At 39.1% G+C, this 25,330-nt stretch overlaps 1 protein-coding gene across 2 annotated transcripts in view; it reads right to left on the reverse strand.

Moving 5' to 3' along the window:
- RERE (arginine-glutamic acid dipeptide repeats) overlaps positions 1-25,330 on the reverse strand; it is a 181,437-nt gene that overhangs the window by 118,194 nt on the left and 37,913 nt on the right. For both annotated transcript variants that reach the window (XM_082328890.1, XM_082328889.1), the window contains exons 3-5: positions 9,726-9,831; positions 8,122-8,218; positions 4,428-4,532 (exon numbers count right to left, since the gene is read on the reverse strand). In XM_082328890.1, the coding sequence (XP_082185016.1) occupies positions 4,428-4,532; positions 8,122-8,218; positions 9,726-9,831 (308 nt within the window). The remainder of the gene's footprint in view (positions 1-4,427; positions 4,533-8,121; positions 8,219-9,725; positions 9,832-25,330) is intronic.

A 25,330-nucleotide genomic window follows, 5' to 3' on the forward strand; every position in this document is an offset into this window, starting at 1 on the left:
ACGCTCTGATTTGAGACATAAGGATGGATACATCTAAAAACCTTTACGATCATGTCACCCTCTATCACTGCCCTGGGCATTATAATATGCATAGAATCAAAATAGTCTGACTGCTACTAATTAACCAGACAAAAGGATTGAAGTAGCAAAACAGAGCTCTGCAATTCTCTAGCCTCTGTTCACATTTTGGTTGTAGATATCAATTTATCATTCAACTACAATTTTTTCTAAAGAAAGGCAATATTAAGAGGAAGCTTTGAAAATCTTACACACAACTCCACATTGGCTTCTTGACTTTGTAAGAATATACACTATTCTTATCTGTTTCTAGAACTGAAACTTGTACTCCACCCACTATGCTTTCCATTGAAAGGAGAGAAAAAAAAAGAAAAAAGAGGCTCTTGATTCAGACTTTCAAAAGAAAACAGGAAGCCACAAAGGACAAGAAAAAGAAAGAGCAAGTCACCTTCAATTTTACTCTTGGGAACACTCCTCTCCAAGACACACCAATACTCATTTAGCTCATAACATCACCAAACAAGAACACTTCAGAAGAAAAAGATGAAAAATAAAGGAAACAAATGTTGTGCAATAAAGACACAGACAAGATCCTGGTCTTCCCAAAACATCTATTCAGAAAATTCACCCATGCCTTGAATGTTTGGTATTATTTTGTTCTACAATGCAAAACAGTGTTGTGGAAGAGTAATTTTGATCCACGGCCACGAAAACTGCTTGTAGAATAATATCTGATTATTTCTAGCTCCAAGTAAAAAATCAGTAGCATTTAATTCTATGTATAGATGTCATCTACATACAGATGTCAGTGTGAGACAAAACTTCATAATGTATTTATTTACTCCTTGAGATCAAAGAGCTGATTAGTACATGCCAGTACGCTACAGAAACAGGCCAATACCAATAGTGGCATTTGGCATGCCTGCATCCTTGAGTAAGATAGTTCAAAGTTGTTTCTCTAAGTCCATACAAGATGCCGGAGTACGAAAGGAAGGACTGGAAGAAGTTCTTGCCAGAATCAGCTACATCTGGCACTATACTACAGATAGGGTAAGAACTAGAGTTGTAGTAAATGAGCGATAAGATGTGAGCTGGTGAAAAACAGCTGTCTGAGGTCAAGCGGCATGTCCAACAGCACTCCCAAGCCTTGCTACGTATTTCTTTTTAGCAGGCAGAGCTGCTATCTGACTCAAATACCAAAATCAACAGCTTAAGCTGGTGCAGTTACTGATTTTCTGAAGTGGGGCATCAGGTCTGTTTTTCTTTGTCCATTAATGCTTCCTGACTGCTATTCCACACACTTTGAAATGCTTCTAAACTAATTTCAGGGCATATACAATTCACCTAACACTTCTTTGATAAAGCATTGGTCTCATCCAGCCATTTGGGGAGCCCAATAGTTTGAGCAGGATTCCATGTTAGTGGAATTAGTCAGTGTCAGAGCGCTCACTTCTCCGAAGAGATATGAAATTAATTATTTTGAAGTACTTTCATAAAATGAATTTTCTTTCTCAGCTGACTAAACAAGTTTAGTGGATGTATTCCGCACTCTTGAGAGCCAGGAACTGGCTGGTCTGCAGGTCTGCTTACTAGCTTGATTAACACTCTATTCAAGGTGATAACACCCAGCCTCTAGCTTTAAGATTAGTTTAGGTTGTTATTCCACAATCAGATTTTTCTCACTGACGTGAGAATTACTGAAACACAGTGTGTAATCTTTTACCAAACTCTGTAGGAAAACAAAAAAACAAACAAAAAACAAACAAAAAAACCCCCAGCTTGTTACACACTGTAAAGAAAAAAGTTATCCCAAACCACACAGGTTTACCGCTTCCAGACCACAGAATGATCAACAACAGGATCATGGTTGATATTTCCCAAGCTAAACCTATAGCCAGCAAGCTTTCAAATAGAAAAGAAAGGACAAAGCATAATTTACTTTAGCACCGTGTGCTCCAGAAACAAAAAGCTTCTTATTACACATCCACCACACCAGTGTTTTGGATGTTTTTTGGGGGGGTCTGGGATTTTTGCAGGTTGTTTTGCAAATAGAACACATGAAAACATAGAAAACAGTCCGATTCCCAACACACTGAGCTGCATTTGAGAGTCCTGGAAAAGTATGAGCATCTTATGCTGAACATAAAATCAAACAGAAACATATCTTTGTAGATACACAGCTCAAGCTTGTTTGCTCTAAGCATGTGTCCTATCACACGTTTCTACAAGTCAGTCGAGGGGGTCATATTGCAGTATTCACAACCTTGTCTACAACGTACTATTACTTCCATGAACATTTTCCATCCTTTCCGTGTGAAACAAAACACTACATTAGAGATCAAGCAGATCAAGTTCAAGCCAAAGTTTTGTTTTCATAGACAGACCACCAACAGGTCATCCTGGAACATGTGTTACAACACTTTTACTTCCAAAAGCAAAATAAATCTAGAATTAGGTATTCGAAGAAGCATGCATTGTAAAGCAGTAGCAAACACACAGGTCGAAAATAATCAAGCAACCTAAACTCAGGTCCTTTTTCTAAACCTCGCCCCATTCCAAGACAAAATACAGACTTGAAGAGCTAGAATTAAAAACAAAACAAAACAAAAAAAAAAACTGGCCACAACCAAAGGAAGAAAAACCTACATTGTGAGAGCTGGCTAGTCTGAGTAATTAGCTGATCACTAAGTGCTATGCTTTGTCATTTCATTGATCTTTTCAGGCTCAGTCATTTTCTAATAGCTGGAAGAATTAACAGCTACTTCTATACAGAAAGTGGGTTTAAAACTGAACTGACAACTCACAGAAGTGGCATTTCATAAGAGAAATAATCCATTAAACACAGAACTTGAGCACTAATACAAACAGTTCATTTAGCATTCACACCCTCAAAATTAAAACGCATTGAAGAGAAGCGACACAGTTAAATACAGGGGTCAAGCACGGTGCTGAATATCAGAGAGGTGTATCGTGACGAACTTCAAAAATGCCTCACCTTGTCGGACTGCTCAAAAAAAATACACAAATGACATTACAAAAGCATTTTAACGTATTGTATTTTAAAATATTATAGGATGTCACACCCCTTTCCCAGAGCTCAGCACCATACACCAGCGAGATTGCCTCCGAGGGACTGCCGCTGACACCACCTGCTATGAATGCGAACTGAATCGCCTAAGGAGTTTCCCATGTCCCATGCCCTCTCTCAGACACAGGGACAGCTTAAGACACTTCACAGTAAGGCACAGAAGCCTCATAAATAGGCAATTACACAATAATATGCCCACACAGGGAGTTTCTTCCTAACTGCAAGCAGTTAGTGGTTGGCTATGCCCTGAAGCATGAAGATTCATATCTGCATTAAAAACAGTAAATCTACAATGTAACAATTCAAATATTTATTATTTATTTGCCTATCTAATCCCCACTTAAAATAATACTTTTCTCAACAATATCTCTAGAAATCAAGGTCCACAAGCTAGTTGTTTTCTGCATTGAAAGAAACAATACAACTTTCAGTCGGCACCGGCCTTGCTGCACCCTGTTGCGCATTATTAATCTTTTACTCAAGTGCTCGTAGAAATACACCCCTAGACAACAAACTCTTCAGGGCTGGTATTTGTAAGGCATTCTCTGTGTTTACAAAACTACATAAATGAAAAAATAAGAGTTAGGGTTTGGACCTGGAAAATGATGAAGGTACAGTCTACTATCAGCTTTGCTTTCCAAACAGAGCTGATAAAGATTGGTTGGGCAACTCCCAGGCAGACTGAAAGAACTGTGAAATGAAAGAGCATGCTGAACATCCCTTCTCCAAATATGTATTAAAATAAAGAAAAAGAAGGGAAAAAAAAAAAAAAACAACAAACAACAAACCTTCTTTCTGTACTTCTAATTTACTCCAGGCCAGCAAAGCATAAACTAGGAACTGTTGATATAGGACCCTATACGGGTATTTACAGATGAAAGCATGAATTCCCACACTTAAAAACTTTCAATTTGATTTCTTAAAAGCATGTAAATGTCAACATTGCTCACTAGAAGATGTGAATGTATTTTTTAAAGCATTTTCAGAGGTGTGCATTTAGCCAATGCGACAGCTAAGACTTCCTGCTAAGGTCTGCAACCTTTAAAAAAATTTCATGGTTCTAAAAACCTGTTTTGACATAGCATGTTATCTACCCAGGGATGCAACCAGGTATGATGACTCACTGCAGAATTTTGTTATCTACTGTTCATTTTTCTCCTATACATACACTCAGCAGGAAGAGGTAGCTTCTCCCTCCCATTCTCTGTCACCCCCCCTTCCTATCAGCATCACACTTGATTTTAACTTTTCTTCCCTGGAGTAGTTGTCCTGTTGCTACAGGCTTGTGGTAAAGCTTGCCTTTAAAAGTCATTTCACTTACCTTGTCTCTGGATTATAGCCCAGTATGTAGAAAAATGAATCCACTCGGGCTTTAAACTCTCTAGCAGCAAATATGTCAGAGAAATGGGAGATATTACACTTCCCTCTGAAAGAAAGAGGGAAAATAGTATTAGAATTCTATCTTGAACAACAGCTATTTTAATTAAGTGCCACTGCAATCTGCATATAACCTACAGACATCCTGTCATTCTCATAAATGTCTAAAACTTCGTAAATATAAGCCTGTTGTAACAAATAACCATGCAGATTCTTCCCACGGTGGAAAGGGAGAAAACTCAGTTACGTCGTCTCAGATGGTGTTCTACCAACATTCATTAGTTCTCATTCAGCCAGCACACAATCCTGAGGAGCCCAAATTTAATCCGACTAACAATATCTACCCTAGAAACACAATCCTGAAAATGTCTTATTTTCAAAGTTCTTACACTTACATCTTTAAGGAAGCTTCAAAAATTCTGCTACTCATTATTTGGGAAGTCAGCTTTTTATTTAGAAAGCTAAACAAAACTTCCCTTTAATAACCCTTCCAAATAAAAAGCAAAGGTATGCTGTTTTTAGCAAGACTGCAATCCTAACAATGCAAATTCCAAACATACAAAAGTTTCTACCTTCTACTTTCATACATAAGAGAGTAAAATGGGGGGGGGAAGAGAGGATTTATTAGCTTGTTCTACAGCAGATTGTTAATAATTTTTTTTAATATAGTTTGTTGATGAAGTCATTATCCTTAAGGATGAGCATCAAGACTAGCTGTAAGAATTTGCATCTCGTTTCCTCAAGGGTTTGTTGGCCTGTTAATGTTCAACAGCTGCTCTTGTTTTGTCGTTCAATGCATCGCAGTTCACTGCCGCCAAGGAAATCAGATCAGAAGCGGGCAGAGACAAGCAGGCCAGACAGCCACAGCTAGTGCTTTTTATCTAAACCTGATTCAATGGAATAAACAAAGCACAAAATTTTGCTCTTTTTCAGTGTGTCAAGCTTTCTGGTATTGATACAGATAGCATCTCTTTTCACTTGTATTTACCGAATAGTATTTACTACTATAAATAAGCTGCTATGGGGCTTATTTAACATTGTAAAAAGGTTTGCCAGTCTTGGTTAAAATTGAAAGAAAAGCGCTGTTGCCACCAGCACACCAAGATGAATAATTATTCTGCCTCTAATAATCCTGGACCTGTTTGCCTAGTCTCCTCAGCAGAGCCTAAAAGCACTGCATACTTGGAAAACTGCGCTAGAAAGTTGTAATGCTAAGCTTGCTTCCCTTCCTAATCTTTTCACGGTGAAGCACTTCAAAAAGGCTTAGCAATCAACAGCCGCTAAGAACTTTGCCTTGTAACATTAGCTCTCCGATACACAACATCAGCTACTACAGGTGAGGAAAAAACACACCAGAAGGATGAAGGATGAATAAAAGTTACAGAAAAGAAAAAAAAAGTTGAATAAAAGACTGCTGTAAGACAAAATCAATAGCTATCCTGTGAGCTGAGGCTGCATAATTGTCCTTGTGATTGCCTAATTCTCAGTCAATTCCCTTTCTGGCAAAGGACAAAGCAACGCTGGATGTTGCACGGGTCACGCCAGGTTGTAAGGGAACATTAACAAGGTCTGTAATTGAGACATCACACAGAAATGCTGAAAGACAAACTTGTTCGCTAATATTTATTTTATCCTTGGTTGCTGAAGCTAGTTTCCTAGCTTAGTCATTTAGAAAGAAAAAAATGAGAATGGGTATTTGTTTTGACATTTCACATTAAATTCACATTTTAAAAGTATTTTGGGGAAAAATACTTAGTTTCCTTTCAATAATTCATCTGACAGTTAATAAGCGTTTTCCAGATAAGCCTGTATTATCTATATTCATGAAAGCAGTACACCTTGTTCACAGCATTTCAGACAATTAGTACTACATATTACCACAAAGATTTACCATACAGGTAAAAGGATGTAGCTTTTATTACACGCTTCCACAGGGATCTACAAGTATCCTCTAGTTAAATTTTTCCACTGGTTAGAGCAGAACATTGGTAGTTACAATCACTGGTTTTATTTCCCAGTTTGTCATCAGTTCATCGTGTGACCAGAGCTATTTGCTTGCAGAAGGCAGAGAAATAATCTCATATTATAATAAATTAGAATTTCATGTTAACCCTCCTTTCATGCATCACAATTCTGCCTACTCAAATGTAAGAACATCCTGTGCAATTACCCTTACATTTGCCTTGTACACTGAAAGTTACTGACGTGTATTAATCGCAATTTGCTAGAAAAGAATCAGCAAAAATATAATCTTTATCCTGCAAAAGTATATTCTCTCAATTATCAGCATCTTTAGATACCATCTACAAGCCTGTAAGAATTATCAAACGTATGAACAATCCAGAACACAACAAAACAACAGTGAAACCATATGCCAACAAAGGAAAACAAGAGAGTGATCTGAACGGTGCCGATGGTATGCACTTCCAAACAAAAAGACGGCAGCTAAAACACAAGACAGGTTGAAAAAGTGATCAGTTCGGTCTTTCAGCAGCCTCCACTCTTTTTGGAAGGGGAGAAGAGAAAGTTATTTTTCAAGTTTGCTTGGTGTACACATATATTCCATTTTTATCTCTTCTTTAAAGAAGAAACCAGCAAGTATGTAGAAGAGAAGTTAAAATACTCCCAGGGAAAAATCCATACACATAGTTCAGTTTTTCTGTTTAAGCAGACAGATTTCCAAGATTGGTTCCATCAAGACAGCCAGCCTCCTGCTAGCTTGTTTCTAAGCACGCCAATTTAAAATTGGAAGGCGACCTTCTCTAAGTCAGAAAAGGCACTGTGGAATTTCATGAGATTATAGTACACCACTGGAATTTTCCAAGTTTATAAAAAAGTCTAATACATAAATCAGAGACTTCTGATCCTTCTAACAGAAGCTGCAGCTACTTTGTCTTGAAGTAAGTGGCTTCAGCAAAGTGACTCTGAACAAAAAATGTCTCCAGATGGTTCTAGCGAAACACCATCTGAGCATTATTATCAGGGAGATTATTCAATTTGCATTTTGACAATATCCATGCATGTTTGGCATGTTGAAAATCTGCTGAAAAATAATGCCTCGCTGTTTCTATTTGAAAACATTTTTAAGTAATGGTCTATCCCCTCAGCCTAGTCAAAGGTTAGCCACTTAAGTTAAAAACTTAAAAGAGTAAAGAGAGCAGCAAGCTCCAGGGAAGGGCAGCCGGTGCAGAGAACAATGCAGGGGCCCATTACCTCCTGTCTGTATTTTTAATGGAGCTCTTAGCTGAGCTGCAACGACGACAAGTGCCTCAGAGCAAAAGCCTTAACGCAATTTAATCAGGGCACCGTACTAACAGTCACTTACCAGGAGACACTATTGTTAATAGTGAAATCAAACACGGAGGAGGAAAGGGTAGTATTTCTGCAGGAACTAGCAATAACCTAAATTGGCAACGATGGGAAACAATATCTTCTGAGCAACATTGATTAACTGAGATTAAAACGAGATTGTAGAATTACAGCTTCTTTTTGAATGAGAACAGATAACACAAGTTAATTACTGTAGGAGATGAGGAGCAAGCTGAGCAGTATGCTAATGATCCCCACACAAAACCAGAAAAAGCACCTCTGTCAACAAGGTTTTTCTCATCCACCTCACCACATCCTCTGTAGCTTACCTGAGGGCAGCAGCGTGGTAAGTGTCAACGTAATCTGAAATGAAGAGCTCTCGATTCTTGATAACTGGGTCTGTAATAACAAGCTCTCGTCCAGAGTCTGCCAGAAAGCAAAAAAACACAAACAAAAAAACCACCAACACATTAGCTGTAGTCTGAAAGCATCTACCATTGCAATTTTGCAGGTATTTTTTACAGGTCAAAGTTTGAGGACATTTCTTAGATACACACTCCTCAGTGTTAAGATGACAAACATTCAGATTGTCTACATGGCCTGTAAGGTATGGAAATAACGCGATACCCATTTTTACACAGGAATTCTCCCTTATCCTATCTCAAGAACTGCGGAAGGTGAAGAGCCTTTAGGGGTACTGGATGACACATTTCATCCACCGACCACTAGAAGTGGTCACTCCCAGGTGAAAGGAACTAAGCAAACTAATTTATCACCGACTTCAGCTTTACAGGTTAAAGCTTTGGTTGTTTTGTATATTTAATCTCAAATCTTCAATAAAATTTTGACGGTACTAACTGCTTAGTGCTCTGGCTTTGAGATAAATACTGATAATCATGTTCAAATACAGAAAATTCTCAGTGTTAACGAAAAACTGGAAGACAATTTTTTCCATGACTTCTTTATAATGCCTTTGAAGAACACACAAAAATACTTCTCCACATGCACAAGAGTGTGACATAAAAAAGCAGCCATGTTATCAAAAATGCTCACTTTGACACTGTGCTTAGAACCCCATTGTTAGAAGTTTCAAATAAATTAGTAAGAGAGAAGTTAGATTCGTGCAGCTTTTGCTAAAAGCACACGCAAAATGTCCTTAATGCCTGCAAAAAGGAGAACGTATGCTCAACTTTGTACTGTCATGCACCAAAAAGTTGCTGTGTTCCGTATTTCAAGCATCAACTTTTATCATCACAATTCACCTTGGAGTATCTTCAGAATTTTAACAGTTGCCTCAAGGAAATTACCTGGTAAGAATAGAAGCAAATGTTATGTCTCCCCTAGAGGCAAGAGATAAATGACACTGGAATATGAACTAAAGTTTCTTCTGCTTCTATTAAACCCAAGATCACACTTGTTTTTGCAGAGAGAAAAGGGGGAAACTCCGCTACGAGTGTTTCAGTTACATCACTTACTGCAATATTAATCACAGTGAGTATTCATACGTGCAAGGTAGCATGAATGTAAAAAAAACGTAGTTCTCACGACACTATGGCAGAATCACAAAAAATAGAAGAGATTCACAATTTCTTCAGACAACTTGGTCTTCAGCCAGTTAGGTATTAGTACACTGTCCAGAAGGCCTACAAAGGATCCAATGTTATTTTCCTTTTCTACTCTCTCAAGGCATTAGTATAATACAGCACAGTATTTAAACCATACCTGAAATGCAGCTGATTATAGCTATGGTTACAGGACGTACACTAGTTAGAACAAACAAGGCAGGTAAGAAACACTATCATCCATCTTCTAATATATTGTTTTCATCAACAGTCCTTGCTTCATACCCCTATGCAAAAGTGTTCTTGCTTTCTGGACTGTTAAAATTCAGAGTACAAGTAAATAAGGCCTTACTCTACAGAGCCTAACTTACCATTCTCATTGTGTCTGTCCTGAACCAAATGCTGATAGACTGAATCTGGGACTTCAGACTGGCGATAGTACCATTTGACATTCATAAGGAGGTGGTCCCGTTTACTCTGAAAAAGAAGGTCTAAAGGCATTACTAAAAAGGAAATCAGACCACATCTGACACAATCTTCTAAAGTATAAGATTTGTTTTCACACTGAAGAAAACCTGAGGTAAGACCCGAAAGGGAGGAAAACATATTTCTATGACAATGAAACAAGGGCACTGTGCTAATGACAGACTGACTTTCAAACTAGACAAAGGCGACAAGACTACTGCATCATCATGCGGGTGCGCCTCTCTCTGTATCTGACCCGCAAATACTAATCTATTCACTCACAAAACACTAACACAAGAAAAGAAGAGGCAGGGATCAGAAAAGGATTGGGATTGTTGGCCTCATGCAGCATGATCTTAGTCTGCTAATTTCTACAAACAAGAAGTATTTATGGCCAAACACAGACAAAAGAATACCAGTAGTAACATAATTCAATGCAACCATTCTTAACAGTTGTAACCAAGAGATACCAGACTTTTTTTTTTCCCAAGGACAGATGGGTTCAGCCATAATCGTAGACGTTCTTTATTACAGCCCTTTACACAAAGAAATAGGATGCTGCACTGCAATCCCAATAATTACAGGCTCTGACTGCTCAGCACCTCACAAAAGCAACAGCAAAATTTACATTTAGCAAAAAACCTATCTTCTTCAAGTGCTCCTTTTCCATTTGAGAATCCAGCTACCAGTTTGTTCCTTCTTAAAAGAAAACAGAAGCATAAACAACACATAAAAAGAGAATTTTGAGATCAAGTTATTACAGACTCTCTGCTTCGGTTTCTCTTTGAAACCCTTGGTAGCCAATTCTTTCTACTGCTCCAAAACACTTGAAGAAACAGAGGAAGGCCTAAAGGGAAAGTCACATTCTTTTGGAATGAGGCAATGGCAAGCACCGTTTGTTTTTTCTGGACTACAGTTCTCTAGCCCCTTCTAAGACTGTTCTTAAAACATTTACATTTGAAAGTTAAATCACAGGTTACTGGACCAGAAACTTCTTATCGTCTCTCCTGTTCACATCAGCCTAGTAGTTACAGCAATTTCCACCCTTTCTGCTTAATAAACAACATCACAATCTTCCCCTTAAATGCACTTGAAGCCTTTGATTAAAAACACGTGTAATACCGCAAAAAACCTGCTAGTGGCAGCATTTTCCCAGAAAAAAGTTTGTTAAGGAACCCACCACTCCCACGTGTGCTGTGTGCCGACTGCCTCGAAAGCCACTCGGCAACACACTAAGCGTACTTGGGCGGTGCAGGGGAAACCCGAACCTACCTTTTTTTTTTTTTTTTTTTTAAAATAACAACACATTTGAATTCAAAGACAACAAGCTTATCTAATGCATGAAAAAAAGCAAAAGGACAAAGTCTGAGATGCAGCACTGATTTCTGCTGCCTGCTGTGCAAAAAACGTGGCTGCAGACTTTACCGTTCTCCTTAAATAAAGTCCTATGCACCACAGTTTCTATGAATAGTCTCTCTGAATTCTGAAGACAAAAAAATACAAGTAAGTGTTCATAAAGTCCATTAGTCCTAGCAAGAACTGCATGCAACAATGATGGGAAACGTCAACCCAGCATTCCTCTGCAAATTCTCTTTGCACTTCTTAGCTGAGAGGAGCAACCACCCCTTCTGTGCTCCACGACGCCCTGAGAGCACACTCAGAGAGCAGCACTTTGTGGCACGAAAACTACTCACTTATGGGTACGGAGGGTTTACAACAAGCATCAAAAGCTAACGCTTCAATTTTCTCGGTTTATGCCACTGAAGTTGGGTGTCTTTCAAATAATACAACACTCCAAGGAGCACGGTAAAGGAGGCATAAGTACACATATACATGCAACCATGAAGGAAGACTATGAAATACAGTATTGAATTTTGTTGGTGGGGGTGTTTTTGAACAGCAAATTACATCAGAGGGGAGGAGACGGACTAGAAACCTACACTGCGCTCTGCCAGGGATGGCGCTTCCAAATGCTTGGCCACAAACCGAATCAAAGGTCTGAACAACAACCAGCAGCCGATGGAGAGATCTGAGAAAAGGAAACAAGTTGCTATACCTCGGTAAAAAGAGCTAGTCACGGAGAGGACAAGGAGAGCAAATGATGAATGAATGGCTACAACCTCATACGTAACCTTACAGCGGTTCTACTATGAGTTGAGTTTTGCAGAAAGAACTCGGGAACTGTAACAATTTTGTGTGAAAATGTCCTTTGTGTGTGTGTACACCGAGATTATATTACAACAAAAAGGGAAGGATCAAAACTATCAAATGTTTTCATTGCCTTGGCATCACAGAGCTGGGAGCTGAGAGGTCGCAGCTTTAGTCTGAATTTGCCCAAGACTGTAAAGGAGATGGCGATGCAACCACTTAACTTCCCTGTCTCAGTTTCTTATTGTATCATAGAACAGCACAGGGCTTTTAGCAGCACGGGGATGAGGCTAAGGTCAACACTTCCAAAGCATTCTGATACACTTGGACAGAAGAAATTACTGGTTGGAAGCGAGGTTTTTCCACTCGCTGCCGTAAGGGCCCACCTCATTCTCTCCCCTCCTCCCAAACCACCCTCCCAGTTTGTCACTCAGTCAATACAAAGACAAGTTTTTGCTTATTGCTCGCTCTCTCCTGTAAGCTTCACTGCAAACTCCCAGGTTCCCCAACATGCGGCAAAAAACATGGAATAGCAGGGGATTACACAAGAGCGTATTAGGAATATTCACACATGAAGGCAGGCAAAGTATTTACTATGTTTCGCAGTATTTTATCACCTTCTCACTCAAAAACCCCATACTTTAGGAAAGCATAACACCTACATACAGTCGGGAGCTTTTTGCTAGTTCAAGCATTTTAATTTGATGGGAAGGTACTCATTTCCCATTTTGAAACTTTGTTCTCGGACTCACAGAATGCCTCAGTTGTTCCCTTCGCTGTGCTTTATTCCAGAGGTTAGCAGTCACTCTGCTCGGTGAAAGAGAACAACAACATTCCCTCCCCTGAAATCAGATTCACAATCAGGAAGAACACGGGGAAGGAGATTGAATTTCAGGAGGCTGGCTGAATCTAAGGAGTTTTCAGGGAAATGATGAATTGCCCTACACTGCAACCTGCCACCAGGAATGGTATTGACTTCTTTAGCTTGAGCATGCAGTTGTGAGGCACTGTCAGAGGGGGAGATTGCAAAGAAAACGGAATTATAGGGGTTTTCATAACACAGAAAAGTGGGTTTTCTTTCATTACACTTCAGAAACAAAAATAATGTATCTTTAAAAACTATAGAGAAAAAAAAGGTGAAGTTACAATTAGAACCAAACCAGATGATAAAAACAATAGAAACATCAATCCAAATGGTGTGTATAAGCACAGATTTGAAGCCGTGGCGTACACCAACCTTCCACGCTTTTAACTTCTAAAAACTAAATGTTATGAAATAGGCATTTTAAATGAATTATAAGTGATGGGAAAAGATGAACATGGCCAATGTACATATCTTTAAAAATTAGCAGACTCATATATCTTTCAAAAAGGAAAGCAGCACATGCTGCACGATGCTGATGGCTCTTCATCAGCTGAATCACAGAATGCACGTATATGGCATGACTCAACGCCTCCATACATAAGGAACGCAGCAACAAAAATATCATCATTACAGCTGAGATGTGCAAGTCACTTTTTACAGAAAAGTCTCTGGACAATGATGCCACTAAAAATATGCTGATACACTAATAAAGCTGCTAGTTGTGCTCTGCTGATAGCAGGCGCGTTTGGGCTGTGGGTTTGTTTGGGGGGGTGGGTGTGACCTTCCTAAATACCTCTTTTTACCATCATTGCTGCTTTTTGTCCAATTAATTTAGAAGATTCATCTTGAAAAGTATTTTCTGTGTCTACTCTCCAACATCCATGCTTTTGTGAGTTTTAACCTGAAGTTTCAATCTCCCCAAAAATACAAAACGTCTGTCAGAACCTTGGTTTTCACATTTACATCCTTCGTTGCACAGAAATTCCTAAACATGCTATTTTGTCAGCCAACTTTCTAAATATGTATGTCATTTACAGAGCAGACTATATTCAGAGGTGTCAAGGCGCCAACTTCTGTGGTAGACTATTTATTTTTGAACCATGTGCACACAAAAGAAGTGTCCCCTAGTTCATAAAGTGTTACTTTTTTTTTTTTACACCTTTACATATGAAAAGCTGCAGATAGTCACATGCCAAATTCAGACTTGCAGAAATCACAGCAATGGCAAGTGCTTTAAAGCATCTTTCTTGTCAGCTCAAAAACATTCCCTGTGCTACAAAACTCCATTCTCCCCCTAAATGAAAATATTGTCTATTGCTGCAGTGCTCAAGTACTCATTAGGGGGTTTTGTTGTTGCTGCTGTTTTGGCATTTGTTCCTTTTTAAACAACGTGAATCAGTTTTGGACATTCAACAAGAATTAGATAAAATCTGTAAATGGATTAAAGCATCCCAGTGCACAAGCATCTGGTCAACTTCTATTGAAAAAATGAGCCTCTCCCTCTAAAGGAAAAAAAACAAACAAACTTGCAGGTTCTCTTTAAAAGCATGAATGTACGGATTTCCACAGCATTTGTGACAATTCCAAGGTGCCGGTTTTCTTTTAGAACACACTTGAAAACAGAGTTATTGTACATTACAGTTCGTCTCTTAAGAGATTCCACATTCTCTTCCCAGGGCTATGACTAACCAAATAGTGCAAATGATCACAGATGTCCTGCAGATTCTCTCGGAGGGATTTAAGCAGTATCCTTCATTACTTGCCCTATTTAGATACCACATTAAATCACAACTAGCTTTGGAAACAATATACCAAATGCTGGAGATGACAGATGGGCATGCTGGAGCCAGTGAAGAGTAGCTATTTCAAAGAAACAAACAGCAAAATAGATACAAGGAAAATAACATCTTTCCTTTCAAACTATGTTTTCAACAATGAAATTTTTCTATCAGAAAAAAAGACTCACGTGATTAATTCTAAGCTACCAAATTCTTCGTATTATTTTAACAACATGTTAAAATATTTTAACAGTCACTCCACTGTTCAAAATAAACATCTTGTGCACTGCAGCACAGAAGCTCTGGCCTCACAAAGCCACTTTTCAAGTGGACATTATATTTATTTTTTAACACTGCAAATTAACCTACTCCTTTGGGGTATTGTCTGTGGCCCAAAGATGATTATTTCATTTCACACAAACAGTTCTAATTATGCTCCACGACACAGTATCAGCCTGACTGCAATACAAGAGGTAGCTTTAACTTGCTCCTCTTGCCGTGCCCCACCTCTCCCTGGCCCTTCCCTGCCATGCTGAATTACCACCCATATTTCTACTCCTTCTGTAGAAGTATTATTACACTTCTTTAGTTCTGACATTTACCAATATTCAAAGGAGGGAAAAAGAAAAATAAAGACCACACAGATCCCAGGGGGGGAGCAGAGGGGGGACACAAATGAAACTATCTGGAAATCAGGGGGTGAAGAGATACAGCAAGGATCATTTTTCTTCCCACTCTGCAATAGCACATGTAATTTCAAGTTCTCAGGATATCTTTTTGTAGGCTGTTTTCTAATTAACTAAGAAACCTGATCAGTTGTTTGTAAGCCAAGAAAACCCAGTTTGGAAATACAGAGGTTATTACTACAAATGAATGTTATTTTTGCAGCTTGATTATTTAATTCAGATGCATGCATATTAACACATAATTACTTCTTGCAAACACAGAAGCATTGTTGAAAGTGAGAGCTATCGGTATTCAGCAAGAAATAAAGATGTTAACTCAGAGCACTAAATATGGCAATGTGCAGTTTAATTCTCTCTGCCCCTCAAACACAACAACCCAAGGCGGCAGCCCTTTCCGTCCCTGTCCTCTTAACCCGAACCAACACAAAGACTGCAACCTTTAAACCTGTTAGTGTTATCTAATGACTATTCCATCTACAAGAGCTTTTCTAATAGAAACACGCCTTGATGGCTTATCTCAGCACACAAGGCAGGCCACAAAGAACCGGCGGCTTGATTGAGCGCAGTAATGGAAGGCAGGAAATGAGAAGGCTTGGTTAAGCCGCGGATAATCGATCAGCGTATTCACTGAAGTGTGAGCTGAGCTGGGAATAAGCTGCCTGGGGTATCAAATATTGCTATTTCCAGGGTAAAGTCCCATTTCTGTGATCTATGTAGGAGAAAGTATAATTTATTGACAAAACAATATAGGATTTTTTCACAATGTCTTGCTCTTGACATTTTGCAATTGTTTACAGCAAGAATTTCTCTTGTGTCCCTTTTATTCACAAGTTTAACAAATGAAACTCCTTTTGGAATTCATGAAGTCACCTCAGTGCACTGGAAATTAATTCAGTCTTGCGTACAAATAACTCGGAAACGTAAGACAAGCACCGCACTCGCCTTCCCCTGAATTTCAAACTTGCACGTTCAGATGCATAAGCGCATGAACACTCGCGCACCGTCAGGGACACACCGGACCTGAAGACGACACAAGAAACACAGTCCTTTTACTCAGAGCCACTCTGCTTTGTTGGGAATATTATTTGTTCTAGATCTCAACTACAGTTTCTACAAAGTTTGAAGCAAAACTGTTTGCAAACAATGCCAAACATTATACAGTATAGACAGGTTATTTGTAGACAGAGTTGCTTCCTACATACGGAGAAGGGAAAGCATGCAAGCCCCATTAACATGCCTGTAAATCGCGGCCTACGTACATACTGATATACACATATGCAAGTATAAAACAACAATCTGTTTGCCTACACCTTTAAACAATGCAAAACGTGGCCAAAATTAGTCTTAAAACTCATTATCTGCAAGGTTGTGTTTTTGTGCGTTGTGGGGAGATGGCCAGATAGCCAAAACTTTAGAATCCAGCTATCAAGGCTCAAGCCTTTTTAAAAACACTAGGTGATATGCTACTTATCCGCATGTTAATTCATGGTAGCTGCCATATGTTGTCTCCTAGTGTGGGTGGTTTGGCATTATAGTTGCTAGACTGTCTTAAAAAATAGAGTCTTCAGATCACCAGAAGAACTGTACGATCAAAACTTGCTACACTGCCATTTTATGAACACTAGATGTTCTGGTGCGATAGTTATTATAGTCACAAGGCAAGAACTCTATAGCATTTATGACAGACAAAGAATAATTCTGGTAACTGAGAACCAGGGAAAGATCCATCAGAAGCTGCACCAAATAGCACTAAAAGACTGCATGAACCTTCATGAATTCAACAGTAAAGTCTGCCTCATAAGGGTCCAGGTCAGCACTGAATTTCACTGCGCTTCAATTAGATGCGCTTGTAAGACAAAGCTCAACAAATCCAGCTATCTGAATGCATTTTTCTCTCTTCCCTGTCTGCTCCTCATAGCTCTGTCTTCCCCTCCACACTTTTACAAAAATCAACTGATATGGAATAAATGTTACCTACCAGCTCTTAATTTTATTTAGTGTCACTCATAAATCTTCCCTTCCCCTCAATTTCTGCTTTCCAGATGTCCAAAACATCCTGAAATAATTAAGCCAAAAATCAGCCCCAGTCACCCAAGAGCTGATATGCTATAATTGAAACAAAGATGTAACCAGTACGTAGACCCAGCTTCATCAGCAGACCTTCCCAGTGAAACCACTATGCTGGATTAGTTCTTTCTCTTTTGCAGAATCTCAGCTACTCACCCACCAGGCAGGAAGTGCTTGCAGATTTAGAGTTACATTTAGTTACAGCTCCATTCGGGTCTTTAGGTGGAGGTGTTACACATTAGCACCTCACTAGTTAGCCAAATACCACTCCATAGAAGCAGCATCAATAAGGAAGAGAGCTCTGCACTCCTAAAATTGCACTTTAGAGATACGATAATCCTCTCCAACATATTGATAACAGCTTCATCCTCAAAGAGCTAGTAACTTGCAGCTGGAATCAGACTCGGACAACAGACTCTTTCAGACACCTCTATTCGCTTCTTCTGCCTCTATTTTCTCACCGTTTTCAAATCCACGTCCTCTTAATTATTTGCTTCCAAATGAACTGCCAAGGCGTGCACGTCAGCAATTCCCCTTGACACAGAAGCGCTGACATTGATTATGCTGAATGCCAACAACGGGATATCAATCTGTGAATTAGGCATCATATTAAAGAAAAAGGAAACACAAGGAACAATGAAAATACCATTAGGCAAATAGTCATTCCTTTCCTAAGCCCACATGGAACAATAGCTTTAATAAGACACTTGCCATGAGCCAAATAAAAATTAAGCCTGTCTTTCTTGAGTCTTGAAAAAGATTCTAAAGAGCAACTGTGAAACGGCGACTGAAATGGAGTGCTTAGGCTTTACCAATTTTGTTAAAGAATAGGTAACTATTTAAAACCTTATTCTTTGACAGTGTTTCTTAAAGGCATAGCGCCATTAAAATTTTTCATGAAGCCTCCTGTTTTCTGCTGAGACAGAAGAACAAAGAGAAGTATGTAAAAATAACCTACTGTATAAATTACTGGCCCGAGTTAGTTACAGAATGACATACTTCTATACGCGCAAAAGAGAGTATGTGTAATTCTACAAAAACAAGGGCAAACTAGAATTGATCAAAACGAGACTACATGGTTACTTGAAATTGAAGCCATGACGGCATCGGCCATCTGTCAAAGTAAAACAGTTTTCAATACATTCAACTTCTAACCAGCCTTTTGTACCCAGGCTCTGTGGACTCCTCTTTCAATATCAAAAAAGTGTCCGTCTTTTTTCTTTCCTTTGGAATTCCACACATATTCATGCCCCAGAAAATGTGATCAATCATCAACCAACATCATCATCTGTTTGTAAGAAGATTACAAAAGAGGTCAATTAGGACCAAGACACTACTCTATGCAGTCTTTGCCCAGGTTATTTGTGTTTTCGACCCAAATTCCCAAGGCAATTTCCTCCTTACCTACAACACTTAAAATTAATCCCAGCTTCCCTACTTTTAGCTGGCAGTGACACAGAAATTGAGGACCAGAAACAGCACCCTTACAGCCCACAATACATCAAGTATCAGATATTAAATATATATTCATTCATAGGGTTTTAACTTTTGAACAATCCAGAAAACAGAATTGGAACACAGCCTCATCCAAGTTTTCAAGGAGAAAAAGAACATTACTCATTTCAGGTAATGACCATAAGAGATTTCTGTATTTAAAACAAACCATAGTATTTATTCCATAAACTTTTCAGCTTTACTAGAAACAAAGCTGCTTATTGTACCGAGATCTAGCAAGTCACCTGTTTTCCTATCAGTGAAATACACTTAAGTACAACAATACCCTTAAAATTTCAGTGCCATTCTAAATGACAAAAGATAATTTCATCTTGTAAAAAAAGCAGTTATGCTTAAAACCTGGCTGGCTTAAAATAAAACTATCAAAAGATCTTTCATGAAGGTTATGGGTCATTGCTTACTACCTCATTTAATCCCTTTGTGGTATCTTTCTGCTCCGTTTCCCTTTTATGTTCTTTGAATCCCATCTGTGGTTCATGGTGTCAGTTATGCTGAGCAAAAGCATAAAGTAACCACACTATTAGAGTGTACAACTACCCACGAACAAGCCTGTTTAATTATAGCTGTCAGGGCTAGAAGACAGTTTGTCCACCCATGTCCCCCCCCACGAAAGCTTCTCTGGCACAAAAAGCTTTCCCCAGCTGGCTGCTCCCTTCTTGGGGAAAATAAGCAGCTGTCTACACCAGTGGATCCACATCAGTTAAGTGCGTACGTAGCTGATGAAACCTGTGCAGATCACCTTTGCGCTGCCTCCACAAAGGCCCGCAAGGCCAGCAGAGCGCAGCTGCGCGCGGTCGGTTGGGTCCATCCAGGCCTCCCGGGTTTGTTTAGCAAGGCACATCTCCACGCAATACCCACCTAACCTTGCACTGTGCTCGGGCTGAAGACTCTTCACAACACACAAAACTACTGCATTTCTATACGCGCATAGATGTGGTACGCTCAGCTCCATTGTACAAAAACCACAGATGAAGCAGTGGAGATGCCACATCTCAGCTATTATTTCTACAAGTATCACAAAAGCCCTATACGAAAGACATGAACAGGGGTGAGAATTCATTAATAGGCTGTAATTAAAATCACTACTAGAGAAAGCAATAAGCACTATTTTTTAATCACAGCATCTCTGTTCATGTTTGCTGCTTCTACAAACTCCACTTTGATTACAGCTTATGCCTTTCTCACAGAAGTAAATTTGGCAGCAAGCTGCTGACACAGTATTGATAGCGACCCTCCTTAACACGCGGGCTTATTAGCATTTCTATTGCTGCACCGCATACGATACACATTGTACATCAAATACACTCTGTGTCAAGCATAATAAGCAAACAGTTACCTAACAACTAATGGTATTACAAATGCATTTAACTAATCATTGAATATATGCTCCGGTAATTAAATTCCATTAAGGTTTTTTAAGCATTATCCTAAAGAAATGCAACACTGAAATGAAGATATCATTCAGACTATGCCTGACATTTGCCATTAAATGTCATTTATAGTATATAGCTCAAATCTAATTGCTGAGCACCACCAGCCGCAGTATTTATCACTTCTATTAAAACAAGCAGCACACAGCAGTGGGACTATTTGAAGCCATCATATACAGTTTAAATAGATTTCTCACCTTTTAAATATCAAGAGGCCACATCTTCTTTAACATTTCACTAAGGGGTTTACCTTTTAACAAAGAGATACCAAGAGCTGAAAGGATAAAACAATCAGGAGACAGTTTGCTCTGCAAACCCAGCAGAGTTTGAACAGTCATATGGCTGTTAAAATATCGCCTAATAGCCAGGGGAATTTTATGACGGGAAAAATTAAAGCACCTCTGCAAACTGGCCTGCTCTGCTAGCAAGCTGGGGTTTAAATTTATAAAAAGAAAAAAAACAGAAGACTGACCAGCCAGATCCTGTGACTTGGCTATTTCACCACATAATCAAATGCTGTTCCTATGAGGAAACAAAGTGTATTTGGAAAATAAATGCCTGGAAAGTAAATGTTTCCTTGTGCAGCTTCTCAGAGAATGTAACCATTTGCTTATGAAATGGTCAGTTACTTAAATGTTTACATCCTCTAAGAAACTGCTCCTAACATGCTGCATTACAGAAAAAGCTAACATTTCAAACCAGAAAAAAAATTACTTTTCTACACATGTGCTTCATATATTAGGGTGTCCAGGCACTGGCTGATAAACAGGGTCATGACATAGCCTTAATAAAAACAATACTCAGTAATTAATGTCAAACAAGCCAGAGCAGCTGATCAAGAAAACAAAACAGCAGTCTTAAAAAAATGCAAAGTTGTAGCAGATATGACTCTATCTTACTATGCAAGGAATTTCTAATACAGATTGTTGCTGTCTGCTGCAATATCAATAGCTAGAATTAGCAACACTAGACTTTATATTCTTTCTTTGTATTTATATGTAAATCAGTACTAAATAAATATACCCCAAACCAGGTCCACAGGCTGCAATCTAATCTAAACCTGTAGATTGGAAAGATGGCCTCCATTCATCTGGAAATAGCCTGATATTGAAAATGCTAAAATCAGAAATAACTACACTGGAGAATAAAACGGATGCATTTACCTGCTATAAAAGAAAAATGCTCAAAGGAAAAGTTGGGAGGGGTACAAATTAAAAAAAAACTCTTCTCAGATGCTGAAAGTCGTGCATGAACATGCAGACAACTAAGACGAACCACAAGAAAAGGCGTTCTGAAACAAAGATATATAGTTTTTAAACATATAGTACACTGAGGGACACCATCTGCACTCTCATTTGAATTAAGATTAAACTGAACACAGACAGCCAAGCTAATATACAGTTCTAAGGCTAATCATTTGTCTTGGGCAATATAATCATCACAGCACCACAGCTTTAACAAATGAAGCTACTAATAGCTTCCATTTGAAAAAGTCAGGGTGTTATTTCAGTCAGAGATCCAGAAGTAGAATGCTTTGAGACCAGCTAGTAGTTCCATAAACCATTCGGTCCTCCTGTAGAATTCACATTAATTTATTCTATTACTAGATTGGATGGAACCCATCTTTGCCAGATTCAAATGCTCTTGACTCAGAAATCATCATGTATTTTTACTGAAAGTTTACACCTTCCCATTGTTTTGGGCACAAGGATTTATACATAGCCAATTTTTTTTTTTTTACAGACTTATTGAAAACAACAGGACACCTGATTAAGAATTTTGTGTGCAACCATTACCTATAATTGCAGGAACTGGCAGAGTACCTTACAAAAAAGAAAAAATTTTCATAAAGCAAACCAAAACACCCTAACCAAGTGTTACTAAAGCTTATTAAGGAAATTTGCGTAAAACCTTATTTGACTGTTTCTGAGATAGCTCATTATTTAGATTAGCTTCCTTTTACCAAATACAATCCTCTCAGCATGACTTTAAAAATTGTTTTTAAAATCACCATGAGCTTAGTACTTCAAACTGCTTACCAGGAGTCTCACTTGGGGAAACAAAGTGTTAAGAGATTATGTAAGCAAACTCGGCGCTCTCCCTCTTTGATGCATACGTTAGAGGGAGAAGCCTACTTAAATCAACATTGAAGCACATACCTGAGAAGCTTGTGCAACTGTCCTCAGTTCTGGCCATACCATCTCTGACTTCTGCTGGTCACAAGCTCACGGATTTGACCGCACAGAGCGGCACAGGGCACAGACCATGTGCTCTAACGCTTTGAAAGCTGTGAGAACGCTGCCAGGCTGGAAGGGACCTCGGATATTACTCGGAACTGGAGGGAGGGGTCGGGGAAGAAAGGAAAAGGGTCCTAGCGCACTGGGAACCTGACCCTGAAAGGTGTGGAGCTACCCGAGTATTTATCACCTTAGAAAAGTGAAATAAAATATTCATGCACTGGCACAAGCGACACTGACAAATCCATTTTCCAACACAAACTAATGTAAACTACAGCATTTGTCCTACAACTGCTTTCCAATGAGTACAGTAATAAATGAATCTTTAATACAACACAATATTAGCTCAAATTTAAATATTTACTATGCAGTTAGTGTATTTCAAATGCAGACATGCTCCAGATACTCTCCCAGCTGCTTATTTTCCTGGCCCAATATCTTTACTGACAGATAGCACCCTTGGTTTAATCTCCTCTCCACATTCAGCATCAAAAGGCAAGTATTAAACACCAACCAAAGCTACTGTATTAGCCCTCTTTGGCATCAAGAAAAGTCAACATGTGGGGAACGGAGCACGTTCAAAGGACATGCCCTTCCTAATGAGAAGTGAAGCTTACGCAGTGCACAGAATTACACCAAGTAGCAGGGTACACTGGAAGACTGCAGAGAGCATCATGACAGCTGCAGTTTCCAGATGAAAGATTTATGATGATATTTTGCCACAGTTCATGGAATTTTGCACTTCAGAGTGTGAAGTTTTTAGCTTAAAGGCCCGAACTACTTCAAAACTCAAACAGCTTATATTGAAAGAATGTTCTGAGGGCTCTGAAAAGCACATAGAAACAGCATCTGAAATCTGTACACAATTTTCAGGTGTTTCCTCACAAATTTGCCTCAGCTAATGCAGGGAAGCACTCAATCACAGTCCATACTGGTGATCATCATCATCTTGGATCATGAGCACAGCACAGGGAGCAAGAATTCCTAGGTTTATGAATGATTTTGTAATACAAATAAGTGAAACACTGCAACACATCAGAACCCGAAAACTAACACCAAATAATAGCTTCCTTTTTAGAAAACATATTTCTCAATCCTTTCAGCAACAGACATTCTGAAAAGCATCCAAGGGAATGCAGATTTCTTGGCACACATTGCATGCATTGTGTGATATTATATATTCATAGAATCATAAACTCATTTAGGTTGGAAAAGACCTTTAAGATCATCAAGTCCAACTGTTAACCCAGCACTGCCAAGGCCACCACTAAACCATATCCCTGAGCACCACATCTCCCCAGCTTTTAAATACCTCCAGGGATGGGGACTCAGCCCCTGCCCTGGGCAGCCTGTGCCAGGACTGACAGCCCTTTCCGTGAAGAATTTTTTCCTAAAATCCAACCTAAACCTGCCCTGGTGCAACTTGAGGCCGTTTCCTCTGGTCCTATCGCTTGTGACTTGGGAGAAGAGACCGACCTCCACCTGGCTCCAGCCTCCTTTCTAGGTCTTAATGTTCAGACATATCAAAGCACCCAATTGCCTTTCTTTTTTCTTTTTTTTTAAACATGAAGAATATGAAAGCACATACTGAAGCTGGTCCTTGTTAGCAGGCCCATTTTCATCTCTTTAAACTCAAAGAGAGCAATTCCCTTGAAAACTGTCACAGCATTTTCGCAATCCATAAAGAGGAAGTTCAACAGCCTTAGGTCACTAATCATAACTACAGTAGATACAGAGCATAAATTATGTCTTTCTATTTCACAGTAGTGAATCATGTATATTCTTTTATCTTAATTACTTGATTCTTTCCATACATCGAATAATCCAGACACGTTTGTAGCCAGTAGGGTGTAAACAGCTGCAACTCCTTTCTCTAATATTCCTAGCATTAATGTTCTACCTCCTTTCCTTTCCGCAAGGTTATGCGTAAACCTCATCTTAACCATTCCTTCCCATTTCCATTTTCTATATACAACCGCCATACAGATGCCACATTTATTGCTGCTTCTACTGCACAGCTACTTGTAAACCAATTAGTAAAGCTGTCAAGTGGCCTTAACTCTAATCAAGAATCTTTTCCATATATGAAAGCACTGTTGTGTAGATGAAGTTGCATGTATTTTATACTGCAGCCACTCTAGCATTTCTTAGATACTTAACGCAGTTCATGAAGATGCATATTGCATTGAGTCATAAACGTGGGATACAGACTTCCTAGGATGTTCATTCACTGTAAAGCACTAGTTAGCTTTCCCAGCAAAATCAGGATACGGAGCATAAAAGAGCAAGTGCAAGCACTTTGGTGATGTTAGGCTGTTTGAAAAAAGCCCCTCTGAATCAGACATCCACTGGGATTCTCCAACTGCAAACCACAGCAGAAGGGATGAATCTTTTTCCTCGCCCCAGTCATCAGTATGAGACATGGCCAGCAACAGCACCTTTAAAATTCCGTGTTGTAAGGAACTAAATTGATTATTTCACCCGCCACAATCCTCACACTGACTGTGACTAGTAAGGAATCCACTTTACGGAAATCTCAACTCTAAAACATAGAGCTTCACACAAATGCTTCGCTATGAAATCTGGACGAGCAAGACCCAAAAGTTCGACAACCCTAGTGATGTGTCTGGTGTACGAGGAAAGGAATTTGTAAATAGAACAACCTTCTTTACAGCTCGTCAAATCTTATTTACAATGTCCCAGGCTAGAGTCTGCTGCATTGGTTGTATAGGCTGATTCCAACACTTGTCCCAGCAAACATCCTATATGCATCCTAAAATTGAGA

The sequence above is a fragment of the Platalea leucorodia genome (genome assembly GCF_965183815.1).
Source record: "Platalea leucorodia genome assembly, chromosome: 17".
Lineage (NCBI taxonomy): Eukaryota > Metazoa > Chordata > Aves > Pelecaniformes > Threskiornithidae > Platalea > Platalea leucorodia.